The following is a 17,590-nucleotide window of genomic DNA, read 5'->3' as shown; positions in this document are numbered from 1 at the left end:
ACCCTCTATAGCTGTGACTTGAAGTAAGCAATATGTTTGCTGATGAGTGGTGCAGGAGCACCTAGGCAAGCTAAGTGTGAAACCTAGGTATTTCCTTATTTTTGGCTTGTAGTGATGCTAGCCACATCACTAGTCTAATAATAGGTCCTATGTGGTCCTTAGGTGTGTTTAGGAGACTTGGCAAGACCCAAAGTGACCAAGTTGCTAGAAGTTTGCAACTATTGTCAACTAGGTGATTTAGGTCTGGTAAAGGCTAAAATGGTCTAGAAAGGTTCCAATGGCTTTGAATAGTTTATTTGAAGTCATTTTATTCATATTATATGTCTACTTGGTCTTTGTTCCAAATTTGGAGGTCTAACTCCATGTAGAACAAAAGTTGCTAAAATGTTGTCATGTTGTCATGACAACATTTTCTTGCAAAAAACAACTTTTTTGCATTTTTTGAGTTTGAAATGTCCTAACTGTTTAGAACAGTTATGGAACTGATGGAGGAGCCTTTAAAAAGGTGAGGACAACCATTTTCATGGGTTGGACAAGTTGGTTTTGCATTTGTACGAATTGTGCAAGTATTTTGTTGCCGGTTTTATGCATTTGAAGGCATTTTTAATAGAGGAGGATTGAATGGCTGATTTTTGTGTTGGAAAAGTTCTGAAATATTGTTTTTCATCTTGTTGTAGTGTTGGTTTGATCATTTCAATTCGTTTGTATTAGTTTAGAAAATCTTTTTGTTCTTGCCAAGTTGCTGATCTGAATAAGGTTGCACTTAGAAAATGGGATCTTAGGGCCTATTCCCACCATTGGAAACCTCTGGTATTTTGGGATTTGGAACTAAGGTCCATGTATATTATGTACCAGGAAGGAGGGCCCTTGGAAGCATCAGCAAGCATTTTTAAAGTGATGCCCTAGGCAAGCCAAATGCAAGTTGGCTAGGGATCACAGTCGGAAAAACAAGCTATGGAGGGGATTGAGAGTTCAAATGCCTCAATCCGGCCACACAGCGATTAAGGAGAAGGTCTAACCTTGCTCTAGTCCAAAGGAGAGGTCTTAAGGTGTCTAAGGTGGTTTTCTATCACAACAGCGATAAAGCCTTTGAAACCCTCATTTTAGCCAAATTTTGTACTTTGGTTGTACGGATAGTTTGAGGGTTGGAAAATTACAGAATCTTGAGGTACTCCGAAAAGAGTATCTATAAATATAATTTGTTTGCAAGGTTGTTAAGAAGTTTTCCAAGAAATCTTGTTGCCGGCTATTTAGGAGGGCTAATTCCTAGTAGCCTTTTTGGAGCATTTTGGTGTTTGAAGCCTTGTGGGTTGAATGTGCCCATTAAATCAGAATTGTTTGGGATCTTGGATGTTAGAAGGAGTCCAAAGAAACCATAGATGACTAGTTAGCACCCTTGGAGGTCTAGGTGGACTTGAGGGTTGATGGTGGACTGGGGAAGGCTAGTGAGCAATGATGTTACTTTGTTGGTGTGCCTCCAACTGAAGGAATAGGATCTCTTGAGCAAAATCCTAGGAAGCATAGGGTGTGTAGAAGCCCTAGTGGGTCAGGTGAATGACCTAAGGAAGCCCTGAGAAAGCTTGGGGTTTGGAAGCAAGATTGGGGTGTTACATCAATGAATTTCTACAATCAAACTTTGCTACCGTCCAATTACATAAATTTTAAATTAATAAAGTTTTTTCATGAATTTGTTTCTCAACCAACAATTGCGATATCTCATAGTTGTGTGACATAAAATCCATAGTACGGGTTCACTAATTTGTATCAATTAGACTTTGGAATAATTTAGTGTGAGAAATACAACTTAATGTAATGCACTATAATTATGCATATTGCAAATAAAATAAAAAACTGACATGTAAAGAAAGAATAATATTAAACACATACCTATAGAAATATGCTGACAGTGCAAAGAAGCCAAGAATAGCCCGAATAATGACCAACTTCCTCACTTTTGAGGATCCAAAAAAGGGATAGTTCATATGCTGCAATCCGATTCCCGCAAGAATGGAGATAACGCCACATCGAGCCATTACTATTTGAGATGAAGGAATAGATCCCCCTAACAATGGTAAAGGAAAGTTGAATCTCGATTGTCTTTCTTTTTCTTACAATTAGAAGAGAAATTATCTCAAAATCATGTTTTCTATAACTGTTACATCAACTGTTATCAGAGCAAACCCTCAATTATACATAAAAACTTGAGAAAAAAAAAAATTAATTATGTTCATATCTCACTCTAAACATGATATTACCATTTGAAGTAGAAAGAATTACCACAAGTTAGACACAACTAAACCAATACTTCAAAAATTTATAGTATGAAAATCCTGCATCTATGATTACCTAGATATGTGAATTTCCAAATTTCTCAGACCTTGTTTTATTCAACTACGAAATGACACAATTATTTCCAAAAGAAACCAATATCATATTTGGCAATTGTAAATCGAAGCTTGTCTTCACATCAAATCACTAGCATTTAACTTCTTCAAAACTTATAATGTTTGAGAACATTAATACTCCATTTTATCATAACAGCATCAAGTATAAAAAAATGAGTCTTTACTTATAGTCAATATTTCCTTCACACATGGTGTATGTAGACTCTTATAGTTCGTTATGTAAATGGCAGCCACTTATGAGACATGAGCCCAACATGACAGGAAATGAACCGTTGTCTTTTCATAGTTTCTCATTAAACAAGACATTCTCTGCATGTCTCATGTGACTGTCTCTTTTTGTATCAATACAAGTATCTGTTTTGGACAAGTCTTTACCTCCAGACTTGCTTCCTAGATTCTTGGAGCAATATGCATGGTGAGTGTGAAGGTGCCACCATGTTATGTTTTCATAATTGTGCCTCCTATGAATGTAAGTGCACTACATAACATAGAAACCTCAGGCACAAAAAATGAGTATGAACACATAAGATTTCTTAAAAGTTAAAACATTTCCTAAGTCATTTGCTTCTATTTATTCACAGAACATGTATAGGGTAAGATATATCCAAAATCTGCCCCTTATGTCTACCCCACTTCTAAATAAGTCCATATCCACATTGACACCAATTAGAAGTGGTGTTCATTTTGAACATAGGATCTGGTTGTCAATAAGACTAAAAATAGAAAGCTGATAAAGAATAAATCTATGAGATTGTAATGGAGTATCTTGAAATTGGAAACCATCAACTAAATTGAGAGTGGCATGCATACTCCCAGCAAGTGGTATAACATTATGGTAAGTGCCCTTCCCTTATTCCCAGCAAATGGTAAAACCATAGATGTGAGTATCGCCGATTAATCGGCGATACGAGATAAAATCGCGATTTTTTGGGGCCGGCGATTTAGTCGCCCCAAAAATCGCGATTTGTTTTTGCAGATTTTTTCCAAAAAATCGCAGATTAATCGCCTAAAAAATCGCCTAAAAATCGCGATTTTTTTGCAAAAAATCGCTCGCGCCCGGCAGTCACATAAAGTGACGAAAAAACACGTTTTTTTCATTATGTTTTTACATTGCTTAGGGTGTTTTGGAGAGGAGAGGATAGAGAAGGAGTTCTTGGCAAGAAATAGGCAGAATCAAGTGCATTTGGAGGCCTTTTGATTCGATTTCTTCGTTACTAGGTAAGTGATTTGAATCTTTGTTTTTTGTTTTTGCAAGAGATTGTATTTTTTTTTCTTGCATGTAAATGGATAAAAATACATTCCTAATTAGTTAGGAATGCATTTGATGAATGTAAGCAAGATTAAATGCATTCATTTGCATTTTTTTCCATTCTAGATCGAATTTATGCTAAAAATTTGCCCTTTCTAAAAAAATTTGAAACCCTAGCAGCTAGTTTGTTTGAATGTTATTTGGATTTCAATTTATTGGTGCTGTTATTGGAATGTTGCTTGAATTCTTTGTTTAACTGTTAATTTTGATCTTGTTATAATTTATTTATAGTTTTTTTTTAAAATTTGTATGTGTAGGCAGCCCGCAGCAGTTTTAAATGGCAGACAAATGGCCATTGACTCCATGCCCCTCAGGCTACATTGGCACCAGGCCAAAGAATGCGAGAGATCAAGCATGGAAATATGCCTATGAAGCACCTGATGAACCAACCAAAGTGATTTGCATTCGATGTGAAAAAGTAATATCCGGGGGCATTTATCGGTTCAAATATCACATCGCAGGGATCTCAAAACATGATACAAATCCTTGTGAGAATACAACAGAAGAAATAAAAAGGTTTGCAAATGCCTTGCTCGCAGCTGGAGAGCAAAAAAAATTGTAAAGAGAGCGGAATAAATTGCATGTCAGGGCAGCCATAGCAGAGACCCAGGGCAGTTTCGTTGATGTTCAGGAGGAGGAGGCAGCCATTGAGAGCATGGCTGGCTCTTATCGTGGGCCGCGTGTCCGCAAACAAGGTGTTTTTTCTTTCACGAGTTCCACTCCCACTCCCACTCCTACACCTCCTAGCACTTCCGCACCATCAGGATCAGCAGGTGCTTCTGGGATAGGGAGCTATTTTGTGACGAGGCACACACCTGATGCACAACCTTCATTAGAGGCCACTAGATGGAATAAGGAGGTCCATGACCAGTTGGACAATGCACTAGCAGATTTCTGGGTTTTCAACAACCTTCCTATTAGTGTTGTTGACAGACCCTATTGGGAGGCTTTGGCCACAGGGTTGACAGTTGCAGGAAAGGGGTACAAGTCCCGTTCTCGTTTTGTGTTAAGTGGCAGGTAAGCGAATAATTTTATTACACTCGATTTCCTTTTAATTTTTAACTTTTTACTTAGTTCTAAATTTTAATTAATTTATCTAGAAATTAGAATGTTGATTACTAAAGTCTAAATCAATTTTAAATTACTAAGAATCTAAGACATAACTAAATTTTGTTTTTGTAGGCTTATTGGAAATGCTGTTGAGAGGGCCAAAGCATTAGTTGAGGAACAGAAACAAGAATGGACAAAATTTGGTTGCACCATTCTTTCTGACGGGTGGACGGATGGGAAGAGCAGGACCATAATTAATTTTTTGGCCTGCTGTAATGATAATGTGGTGTTCCTGAAATCAATCGATGCCTCCAACAAGGTAAAAAATGCTCAGACATTAGCATTGATGTTGGAGAATATGGTCTTAGAGATTGGCATTGAAAATGTGGTGCAAATCATCACAGACAATGCTGCTGCATATGTATCAGCAGGTAAACCGTAATTTTATGTTGCATGTGCATTGTGAATTTCACAACAAGAATTTTTAATAGTTTGATATATTTGAAAAGTTGGAAACTAATTAGTATTTGCTTTTACAATTGGCAGGAAAACTCCTACAGCAGAGGCACCCCACTCTCTCTTGGACCCCGTGTGCAGCACATGTCCTTGACCTTCTTTTGGAGGACATGGGCAAACTTGAGTGGGTCACTCCAATTGTGGAGGATGCAAGGCGGGTGACAAAATACATATACAATCACCCATGGGTCCTTAGCCTGATGAGAGAGCACACTGATGGCAAAGAAATTGTCAGGCCTGCCGTCACAAGGTTTGCAACGATTTTTTTGACATTGCAAAGCATTCTCGATAATTTGGCTTCTTTGAAGCAAATGTTTGTTTCCAAAAAATGGCTTGCTTCCACATTTTCAAAGAAGAGTGAAGGAGAGAATGTTGTGCGGATTGTGTTTGATAAATATTTTGAAGATAAGGCTGATGAAATAGTAAAGGTAACTACAAAACTTTAAGTTTTAGTTTGCACTTTACAACTTTATAACATACTAAGTTTGTAACTCAAGTAAATAATAATTTTGTAACTTGTCAACTAATTTCAAATTTATATTGCAGGTGTCTGAGCCTTTAGTCAGAGTTTTGCGTTTGGTTGATGGAGACCAAACGCCAATGGGTGAACTATATGAGGCCATGGACAAGGCCAAAGAATCTGTCAAAAATTACTACAAGGGGGAAAGCATCAAATATGAACCCATTTGGCAGATCATTGATAGAAGGTGGAATAATCAGCTTCACCAACCCATTCATGCAGCAGGATATTTCCTCAACCCACGTTTTAGGTATACTGTAAGCTCATTCTTACTCAAATTTAAGTTAACAAAGACTTGAGTTCATTTTGCTTTCGTAGGGTGTTGGGTGTGTACTAAAATTGGAAGACTTATTTGTTTTTGGTTTTTGGTTTTAGGGCTGATGGTACATATGCAGATCCTGATGGAGAGGTCATCAGAGGCCTAAGTGAGTGCGTCGAAAAGATGGTAACCAGCGAGGAAACAAGAGATAAAATCATCGCTGAGCAGGAGATCTTCACTTCAGCAGGAGGCAAGGTGTTCTCCACTTCTCTCTACAAGAGAGCAAGGCTTACACAAACCCCAGGTAATACATTTGCAAACTTCTGAATCTCAAATGCTAAATTAATATTTATGTTTCATTTTTTGTTGTCTATTAGTATTTTCTAACTTGTACAATTTTTGTGATGCAGTGGCTTGGTGGACCACTTGGGGTGCAAGCACTCCAAATCTTGCAAAATTTGCTCTCAGAATCCTATCACAGCCTTGTAGCGCATCACATTGTGAGCGCAACTGGAGTTTGTTTGAGGCCATCCACACAAAAAAGAGAAACAGGTTGTCCCAAAAGAGGATGAATGACATGGTCTATGTGCAATATAATCTTAAATTGCGCATGAAAAAGGCGCAACAAGATCCGCCTGGGCCAATCGATTTGGATGAGATAGATCCTTATTATGATTGGACGGCACAAGAGCAGGCTCCCTTATTTACACAGGAGGACATCTCCAATTTGGAGAGGGAGGCCGCGGAGGAGGCTGCGAAGGAGGAAGGGGGTGGAACTGGATATGACATCGATTTGGATGACATCGAGGAGGGCGATGATGAGGATGATGACATTGAGCTTACTGCAGAGGACCTTGACATCTTGCGCGCAGCGAATGTGGAGATACCGACATCTAGTTCTATAGCTACACCATCTCCTGCATTGGCACAGACACAGACACGGGCACAAACCCTGCGGGGTTCTAGTTCTAGAGCTTTACCCTCTCCCGCACTCGCTAGTAAAGTGACTGGGAAGAGGAAGATGTAGTCCTGTATTTGACATTTGTACTTATTTGTAGTCATGTTGATGTGCTTATTTGAACTCTTTACATTTGACACTTTATTTATGAGAATACTTCTCATGTGTTGTGAACTTGTTAGTTGTTAGTAATTTACAACTTGTCACTACTTACTTGTTAGTAATTTACCAATTAATAACTCTTTTTGCATTGATATATATCTAAACATGATTGTTTCTTATGTATTGTTAGTAATTAAGTCATTAGATGCAAAAAAACATTGAATTCTGTAAAAAAATCGCATTTTTTTATTAAAATTTAGTGGTTTTGTAGTTCCCGATTTTTTCCCCGATTTTTTCCCCGATTTTTTCCCGATTTTTCCTGATTAAACTTTTTCAGGCCTAGGCGATTAATCTCCTCGGGCGATTTTTACATCTATGGGTAAAACATTATAAGAAGTGCCCTTCTCTTACTCCCAACAAAGGACCAACTGCAAAAAGCCCTGAAATCAGCAAACCAATCGAAATTTCCTTTCAAAAACCACTATACAATTTGCCCTATTTAATCATCAATAATGACACCCTTTATAGGCTGTGTCATTGAACTTTGGTAAAAGCATCAGGATCTTATCAAGAAAACTATAGGTTGCAGGTAAAGAAAATTCAAAAGATAGAGGATAATCATCAGAGCATCATCAAATTCTTAAACAGACAAGACGATGGGTATGCCATCCTTAAACACAATTATCAGAATATTTTGCATAGGGATGATTCTATTGAACAAATTCTGAATGCCGATCATGTGAACAAAGAAAACAATTTCCTTAACCAGCGAAAGCAATTTGAAATTGCAAAGCAAGCTCCTAATCGGTGATCAAATCTAATGAATGATCTTGTTGCTTCCTCTAAGAACTGGAATATGCTCTTGGGAGGCCAGGGATATGTACAAACAAGCTAGGTTTCGAACCCAAAAAGTTGAATGGTTTGTCAATGGTTATAGAGCCTCTTTAGCTCGTCAATGGTTTATAAGGCACAAAAGTTGCTGAAGGTTTTGCATATGAGATAGCAAGCTCAGTGGATTTAAAATTGGATAAAACTTCCTGTTTATGTGCGGTTGAGTTGGAGTTGTATTGGGATGGGTGACCTCCCAGGAAGGCTGAATGCTTCGCTTATGTAAGCATCACCTAGAATCTAGATGCCATTTGTACTAAGTATTCCACTCATGACACATGGTCCACTAAGTTGGGCTTGAAAACTATATAGTTCAATCTCGATAGCAATATCACAATTTGACTTGCTGTGAGAGAAATCTCCTATTTATGAATTAACTAAATGCTAATATTGGCTGAAAAATGTTCATTTCTCTCATTTGCTTCTTTGTTCTGTGTTTTTTGGGTGGTAAAATAAGGAGCTGGTCGGTAGTGATATTTTCTGATTTGAAAATCTCCTGAAACCATTTTCAAACGAATCAAACCTTCTCAAATCACTTGTAAATCTTTCAATGAGTGTTATTACTCTATTTGACAATATGACGAGATCCTTTGTATTTTATTGAGGATTTGTGTGCTAGAATTCAATAGAAATACCCCTCTTGCATTAATGGCAGCTGATCCTAAGGGCATTTAGGACTGTTGTTTCAGCGATCTAAAAAGCAGCAGACTTTTTAGATGCAGACAACAAATAAGCTAGATGCAGCATTATCAGCATTCTAAGTAAGCCTAAAAATTTAATTTTGCATTGAAGCCTAAAATGTGCCTATTTAAGGCCCACCAGTGGGCAACCATGCTCTGGAATCTGCAACTGCTCTTCCTGTGCACACGGAGAAAATACTATTAGCCATTTACCACTTGCAGCAATGTAGTGACTTCTCCTACATTGGATGCAAACCCTAGATTACTTGGATCGCTTAGCCTCAATGGACTAGTGCATCTCTCCGCAGTCTGGAATTTCCTCTATAACCTGGATTTAGACTCCGGCATTCCAATAAATATGCGTTACTATTTAACCTAAATCTTAGCGGCTCAAAATTATTTTCAAGAAAAGGCAAATTTATCAAGGTGCAAGCCCCCTTACATCCTTTGGACAGTGTCAGGTACCTAAATGTCTGTAAATTTCATGACATGATAGGCATGGAGAACTAATTTATGGTCCGCTTCATGAGGATTTTACCGGCAAATGGTCTAACCATCTCATCTCAGTTTTCAATTGGACTCCATTAAATAAATGTAGAATTTAAAAACAAAACTGGGAGGATTAAAACTACAGAAAAACACACAACTGGATTTGAATTCACGAATCTTTCATCAAATTCTTGGAGACGGGAACAAATAGTAATAATGAGGTCAGCCTAAAGTCTATTGGACCCCAAAAAAATTATTTAAAAAAAAAAGAACAAATCCTCATTTAGGATAATCACCAGGATCGAAAATTTATATTGGAAATGCATACAAATCTAATTTGGAAAAAAACGGAAAATAAGGAAATAAGGTTGCAGTTTACTTGTAAGCAGCTTGACTAAGAGTCCCATGACGCTGTAGGCCGATGAAGAAATTACCATACAAGACACACCCGCGTGCTTTCCATTCCATATCTTGTGATGTAATTTATTCGCCCATCTGATACGAGAGTACATGGCTCCTTTGGAGTCCTGTTCGATGTCCTTGTGGTTTGGATCCTCTAGATCCATTGTTTGTTTTCAGATCGCTGAATACCAAATCGGTGCTATTTTTAATAGACGATGGAAAACAAGAAAGGCTGAGCTTGCGCAACTGTGAATGTTCATCAGCAAAAGACATAAAATTTTGAAAATATTTGTTCAGCGCTCTTTTCGGCATAAATTCCACGCGCATGTCGTCAGGTTGGCTGAGTTGGCTAGATGGAATCCAGCAGAAAATTGACTAAATAAAAATATATATTATTAGTCCCATATGGCACCGGCTACGGTGCTACATATTTGCACCGGGCCCAGCTGCCTTTTATAAATACACTGTACTTCGTCTGCAAAAGACAGGGACGGTTATCAAAGCTGATTATGACTTGTTTTATAGCCGTGGAGTTTCTCACTTTTATAAAATTTACATTAAAAAAATGTTCTCTCGTCTATCTTTATTTTATATTAGTATTTGTTTTTAATCTTTTCTCATGTTCATCGAGCAAAATTTATTGACAACACTCATTTCAATATATAAATGACAAGTAGGAGATAATTTCCACAGCAAGTCAATTTGTGATATTGCTACTGTGTGATTTTGAGTCAAACTCATTGACCCACGTTTCATGAGTAATGATTCAACATGAATCCATCTTTCATGAGAATAAATAGAACACTTAGCATTCATTGGAACTAGGTGATGCTCACAGGGGTGAAGCACTTCTCGGAGGTCACCCATCCCAGTATCACTCCAGCCTGAGCGCGCTTAACTACGGAGTTTCCTCCATGGTTAAACTCAAAGCTTGCAACCCCATTTGCAAAACCTTCACCAAGTGTTGTGCCTTATGAACCAGTCATTAGAAAGCCCCTTAAGCTCATCAATTGATAAGTAGGAGATAATTTCCACAGCAAGTCAAATTGTGATATTGCTATCAGGATTTAACTGTGTGATTTTGAGTCAAACTCATTGACCCACGTTTCATGAGTAGTGATTCAACATGAATCCATCTCTCATGAGAATAAATGGAGCATCACCTAGATCCAATGAGTGCTAAGTGTTCCATTTATTCTCATGAGAGATGGATTTATGTTGAATCACTACTCATGAAACGTGGCTCAATGAGTTTGACTCAAAATCACACAGTTAAACCCTGATAGCAATATCACAATTTGACTTGCTGTGGAAATTATCTCCTACTTATCAATTGATGAGCTTAAGGGGCTTTCTAATGAATGGCTCATAAGGCACAACACTTGGTGAAGGTTTTGCAAATGGGGTTGCAAGCTTTGGGTTTAACCATGGAGGAAACTTCGTAGTTAAACACGCTCAGGCTGGAGTAGTACTGGGATGGGTGACCTCTCGGGAAGTCCCGGTGCTTCACCCTTGTGAGCATCACCTAGATCCAATGAGTGCTAAGTGTTCCATTTATTCTCATGAGAGATGGATTCATGTTGAATCACTACTCATGAAATGTGGGTCAATCAGTTTGACTGAAAATCACACAGTTAAATCTTGATAGCAATATCACTATATAAATGAAATTTTTTAGTTCAGTTTTAAATATTTTTTATTATCTCATTTTTATTTTTAAATTAAATTTATTAATATATAATATAATTTTAAACAAATATAAATGTATATATTGAATAATTAAAATTTGAATTTAATTTTATGTGTAATTTGTTGAATTTGTCTTTAGAAATTTATTAGTTTTAATAGCGAGGATAGATATTTTTTAAAATATTAATATTTTATCTAATTGATTTAATTTAATAATAGTTTTTAATGAAAATATTTAATCATGTGTACTATAATATAAATATAAACTAATTTAACTTATTTTAAGAATAAAAAATGCATATTTTCTTAAAATGTTTTTAAAAATTATAGATTAAATAATAAATTAAAGATTACTAAATAATTTCTGGAAATTTCTATATAATTATTAAATATATAATATTGTGTATAATTAAAATAAAACAAATAATGTGTTTAGTGCAAATGTTATGTTATGTTGATGAATAAAAGATAATTCTTATTTTAATATATCTATTAAAAAAAAATTGTTATTAAATAATTATCAAATTAAATTATTAAATTATTAAATATTAAATATTAAATATTAAATAAAAAATAAACAATTCACTCTTACATAGTTAAAAAAATTGATTAAAAGAATTTTTTATAGAAAAAAAAAAAAGTTGTAAAAAAGGAATTTTTTTAACTTGATAGTTACATAGTTAAAAATTGTAAAAATAAGAAAAACTTACAATCAATCTATCAAGTTAAAAAAAATTCCAAGTTTTAAAAAAAATTATTTTCCTCATAATATTGTATATTTGAAATGAAAGATTATTATAATCAATTCTCAGTAACTTTCCATATTGATTACTTTAATTTTTTTTAAATATTTTAAATTAAGCAATTTTTGGTAATTTCTAGTTATTATATATATATATATATATATATATATATATATATATATATATATATATATATATATATATATATATATATATTGAGTATTGTGTTAAGACTATAATTAAAATAGAACAAATAATGTGTATAGTGTAAATTTTTATCTCCAATTCTCTAAATAACATATGTCATGTTATATTGATGAATAAAGATAATTATTATCTTAAATATATCTAGTAAATTTATTTTTATTAAATAATTATCAAATAAAATTATTTTTTAAAAATTAAAAATTAAACAACTCATTCTTAAATACATAGTTAAAAATTGATTAAAAGAATCTTTTATAAGAAAAAAAATTGTAAAAAGATTTTTTTTTAACTTGATAGTTAGGAAAAACTTACGATCAACCTATCAAGTTAAAATAACTTGATAGGAAAAACTTGGATCAACCTATCAATTTAAAAAAATCCTTTTTTATTTTTTTATTTTTTTCATAACGTTGTATATTTGAAATGAAAGATTATTGTAATCAATTTTTAACTATGTAATAGCAATTTTTCATATTGATTGTTTCACAATCTTTAATTTATTATTTAATGTAAAAAAAAATTTAAGCATTTTAAGAAAATATGTATTTTGTATTCTTAAAATAAATTAAATTAGTTTATATTTACATTATAGTAATACACCTAATGATTAAATATATTCAATTAAAATTTATTATTTTATTAAATCAATTAGATAAAATACTTTTTATTACTTTTAGATAAAATATTAATATTTTCAAAAATATTTATCTTCGCATTAAAACTAAGAAAAATTCTAATAATAAATTCAACAAATTACACATAAAATAAATTCAAATTTTAATTATTTAATATATACATTTATATTTGTTTTAAACTATATTATATAATAATTAATTTCATTTTTTTAAAAAACTTAGGTAATAAAAAAATATTTAAAACTAAACTAAAGAATCTTATAAGAGTTCATAAATTTTTCTCACAAAAAAGATTAAAAACAAATACTAATATAAAATAAGCTACTAACATAAAATAACATAGATGAGGAGAACATTTTTTACTGTAATCAACTTTGATAATTGTGCTCTATAACCGTTTGTGTCTTTTGCAGGGGAAGTACAATGATTTATACATGCTTAGACCATGCATGTAATGGGCATGTAAAAGGCAATTGGGCCCGGTGCAAATATGTTGCACCGTAGTCGGTGCCCGGGACGAGAGGGATTGACAACGGCACCGGCTACTGTGCAAAATATTTGCATTGGTCGGATGCCTTCCATCGCTTCTGACATGTACAGATAGATGTCACATCGGTCTTTTATGATTACTTATTATTACCATGTTTATATTGTTTTCTTGTAAATTGTAAATGGTTAAGTATGTAATATTATAAAAAAAAAATTTAACTTTTAGATAAGCAAAAAGATTTTAGGCATATATTTTTAGATATATATTTTTAATGTAAATTTTAAATTTTTTAAATATAGAAATAAGATAAATAACATTGATTTTAAATAAATAAATTATTTGTAACAAAATTTGAATATATTAATTAGAATGAGAGATAAAAAATTCAATAATTTCTTATATTTATAATCACACTATTATCAATATATTATTAAATTTAATAATTTTTTAATATATTATTAAATAAAAAAATACTTTAAGTATATTTTAATATATTTAAGATTTCTAAAAATCTTTCATTTATTTTATAAAATTTAATTTATTTATTTTATTTTATTATATATTCTATGTTTTGTGTTCTTCTGACACTTTGAGTTTTTATTTTTTATTTTTATATTATAATTGTGCATCATCTTTAATTTTGAAGGATAATCATAATGTTACAATATTAGATCATGACCATTAGCTATGTTAATTTGTTATGTTATTATTCAATTTTATATTTAAAAAAATTATAAACGAATTTATTTAGAATTTTATTAAATGAATTTTATAATTGTATGTTAGGCGTATCAATCACTATAATTATTATTCTTAAACTCTGGACCTATTGTCTATTGCATTTATTGGACGCCAAAGATTAATTTAATGAACACAAGCATAAAGTTTTTAATTTTTTCACCTTTATTTAACTATATTATGTTATAGTTGTTTTATGAATGTTCTGATTCCTTTACTCATATCTTATTTTTATGATGAATTACAGCGTGTGCTACTAAATTTTTATTTATTATTTGCAATAAGATTTTATTTTTAAAAATAGTTATGCATATTCTAAATGGTGTCTTAGGAGATTGAAATATCAATAATATTTAAAAATTTATTCTAATATTTCATTCACTTGTTGATATATTTTATTTGGTTTTTAAAATTTTAAAATAAAAGGTCACAAATCCATCCCCATTTTAATTAATATAATTATTTTTTTCTTATAACTATTTTACTTATCTAAAACAAGTAATATTTATTTAATTACTATGTTTTAAAAATTAAAAAATTACAACAATATAAAATAATAATAATCTATTTTAATATCTAAAATAAAATAATTATTTTCATATTATATACTTCTTTAAAATATATAAAATTATTTTATTATTTTTTATAATATATTAACAATAATTTAAATTGAATTTATCTATCTCCCATTCTAATTAAAATACATAAATTTTACTAAAAGAAAATTACTTCTCCAAAAAAAAATATATTCTATCACTATATTTTAAAAATTAAAAATTTACAAAATTTAAAAATATATCTAAAATCTTCTTTGAAAATAAGAATAATTTAATATTATATTAAACATTAAAAATTAAAAATTTACAACAATACAAACATCATAATAATAAAAATAATTATAAACATAATTTAATAAACTTACAAGTGGTGAAGTCTATGTTTGACAATCTTTTGGGCCTTGCATATCTTTATCTCTACATGTCTGCTAACCCTTTTTGGTAAATAAAGGGGTGGTTGAACTTAATACAGTTTTAATATTTCTGACGCTATAACTTTATAACATTGAAATTACTCCTTTAATTCCTTTAATTTCTTTAACATGATCATTCCTCTAATTCTAATTCTTATAGAATGATCACTCCTCTAATTTTATTTCATTTAAGTCATGTTAAATAAAATGAGTATTAAAAAATAATACGAATATTTAAAAAGGTGAAAGTCATGTTAAATAACATGAGTAATAAAAAAAGGTGTAAGTCATATTAAATAACATGACTAATAAAAAAGGTGAAAGTCATATTAAATAAGATACTCTGTTTAGGAAGTTGAAGAAGATAGCTCAGGCAATAATAGTGATAGAAGGGAGGAAGAAAATATTTCCAACTCCAAAAAGGATGAAGATAATGAGGAGGGGGAAAAAAGTTTCAATTCTGGGAACATTTTGATGGATGATACTCAAACTCAAGTGTCAAACGGCAAAGAAAGGAATACTAAGACAACCCATGTTTCTGCCAGCTTCTCTCTTAAACCTATTACTTTTTGTGATGAGATGAGCAAAAAGGATAATTCCCCAATTACCATTTCTTCCCCTATCAAGGAGCATAAAGAGGAGATTGAGGCAGTCTAGGAGCATTACATGAACCTGGAGGAAAGGGTCAAAGCTTTGGAGGAGGGGTTTTTCACCTTCTCCAAGTTTGGACTTAAAGTTACTCATGATGCGACTACTACCCTTCAATTGTCGGCACAGGAGAAGGTGGAAGCTGGCTTGGACATGGAGGACAACAAATTACTCTTCAAGTTTCTTGCCGATGACTGAGCCCAAATTCTACTTCGTGCAAGGGGAAAAGGGAAAAAAGAAATCTAAGTCTTCTTTTTTTTCTGTTCAGTTATGGGGATCTAAGGATCAAAAGACTTTATATACTTTTGTGGTAGTTATGGTTTTGCTGATAATTAGTTGTAGTTAAGTTTTTACTAGGCCTAGGTGCCTTTTTGGACTTTGTGGTTAGCAGCTAGGTTGTTTCCTTTTTGGTTCTAGCTTTCAGGTTTTGGGTATAAGTCTTTGCCTACTGGTACTCCTGTTCTTTTTGTCTGTTTTTGTTACTGGCTGGTAATGTGCTAGTTACCAACCTTTTGACTGTTAAGGGCTGACCCCCTTGTTTTTGGTCACTTTTAATTTCAAAAACATAAGTATTAAAAAAGGTGAAAGTTATGAATATTAAAAAAGGCCATTCTTTAGTGTGAAAAGGTCAACTTAAATTCAATTTAAAAGAGAACTCAACTTATTCATTTAATCTATTTAACATGAATACTAAAAATGAATACCAACTTATTCATTTAATCTAATTCATCTAAATCATTCAAAGACTCTCACTCCTCTAATTCATCTAATTCACCTAAGTCATTTAATTCATTTAAGATTAAGACTCTCACTCCTCTAATTCATCTAATTCATCAAAGTCATTTAATTCATCTAAGTACTAAAATATGAATTCCACTCCTCTAGTTCATCTAAGTCATTTAGCATGAAAATAAGAATAATTAGGGTGATTGATATGCCCAACATACAATAAAATTATAAATAAATTCATTTATAATTTATTTATTTTTAAATTGAATAATAACATAACAAATTAACATAGCTAATGGTCATGGAATATCTTAACATTATGATTATCTGATGCACAATTATAGTATAAAGATAAAAAATAAAAACTCAAAGTGTCACAAGTACACAAAACATAGAATATATAATAAAATAAAATTAATAAATTAAATTTTATAAAATAAATAAAAGATTTTTAGAAATCTTAAATATATTAAAATATACTTGTTAAAATAATTTTTTTATTTAATAATATATTAAAAAAATCTTAAATTTTATAATATATTGATAACAGTGTGATTATAAATATAAGAATTATTGAATTTTTTTCTCCCATTCTAATTAACATATTCAAATTTTGTTATAAATAATTTACTTGTTATTTATCTTATTTCTATATTTTAAAATTTTAAAATTTACATTAAAAATATATATCTAAAATCTTTTTGCATATCAAAAATATATATATTCTAATATTACTTACTTAAACATTTACAATTTACAACTTGCAACAAAACAATATAAACATGATAATATAAACATGCTAATAATAAGTAATAATAAAACAGGGATGTAAAAGATTTGACATCTATCTGTACATGTAGAAACATGTACATGTCAGAAATGATGGACAAGGCATCCAGCCAGTGCAAATATGTTGCATCGTAGCCAGCGTCGTCCCTTATAGGCATGGAACTAATGCTTCCAATGCTTCCACTAGTGGTAGCACAATATATATATATATATATATTTTAAAATCTAATATTCTATATTTAAAATATTTTTATGCTTATTAAATACTAATTTCTAATTGGTCACCACCAATTTTCCTAGGGGTTAATATTATTTTTTAATGAAAAAATCTCAAAAAAATAACACTAATGTCATCTCAAAGTGTCTCCTAAGTT

At 31.8% G+C, this 17,590-nt stretch overlaps 2 protein-coding genes across 7 annotated transcripts in view; one reads left to right on the top strand and one right to left on the bottom strand.

The window, feature by feature from the left end:
* LOC149529149 (uncharacterized) overlaps nt 1-9,950 on the bottom strand; it is a 98,994-nt gene extending 89,044 nt beyond the window's left edge. For 2 of the 6 annotated variants that reach the window (XR_016358735.1, XM_089809945.1), the window contains exons 1-2: nt 9,556-9,932; nt 1,888-2,062 (exon numbers count right to left, since the gene is read on the bottom strand). Coding sequence is in view for 5 of the 6 variants with exons in the window: in XM_089809945.1 (XP_089666071.1) it covers nt 1,888-2,062; nt 9,556-9,742 (362 nt within the window). In the remaining variant the exon portion in view is untranslated. Of the gene's footprint in view, nt 1-1,887; nt 2,063-9,555 lie in introns of all 6 variants that reach the window. The other 4 variants (XM_089809944.1, XM_089809942.1, XM_089809943.1 and 1 more) reach the window with 3 other exon arrangements.
* On the top strand, nt 4,731-6,434 carry LOC149529150 (uncharacterized). Its single transcript, XM_089810538.1, has 4 exons — nt 4,731-5,195; nt 5,311-5,708; nt 5,827-6,050; nt 6,176-6,434. Exons 1-4 carry the CDS (start codon nt 5,111-5,113, stop codon nt 6,384-6,386), a joined length of 918 nt encoding a protein of 305 aa, XP_089666664.1. The 5' UTR covers nt 4,731-5,110; the 3' UTR covers nt 6,387-6,434.
* Nucleotides 9,951-17,590: the final 7,640 nt, after the last annotated feature.

Source organism: Cupressus sempervirens, chromosome 11 (genome assembly GCF_028749045.1).
Source record: "Cupressus sempervirens isolate cs-2001-9-10 chromosome 11, ASM2874904v1, whole genome shotgun sequence".
NCBI lineage: Eukaryota > Viridiplantae > Streptophyta > Pinopsida > Cupressales > Cupressaceae > Cupressus > Cupressus sempervirens.
This window is presented reverse-complemented; position numbering and strand designations above follow the sequence as displayed.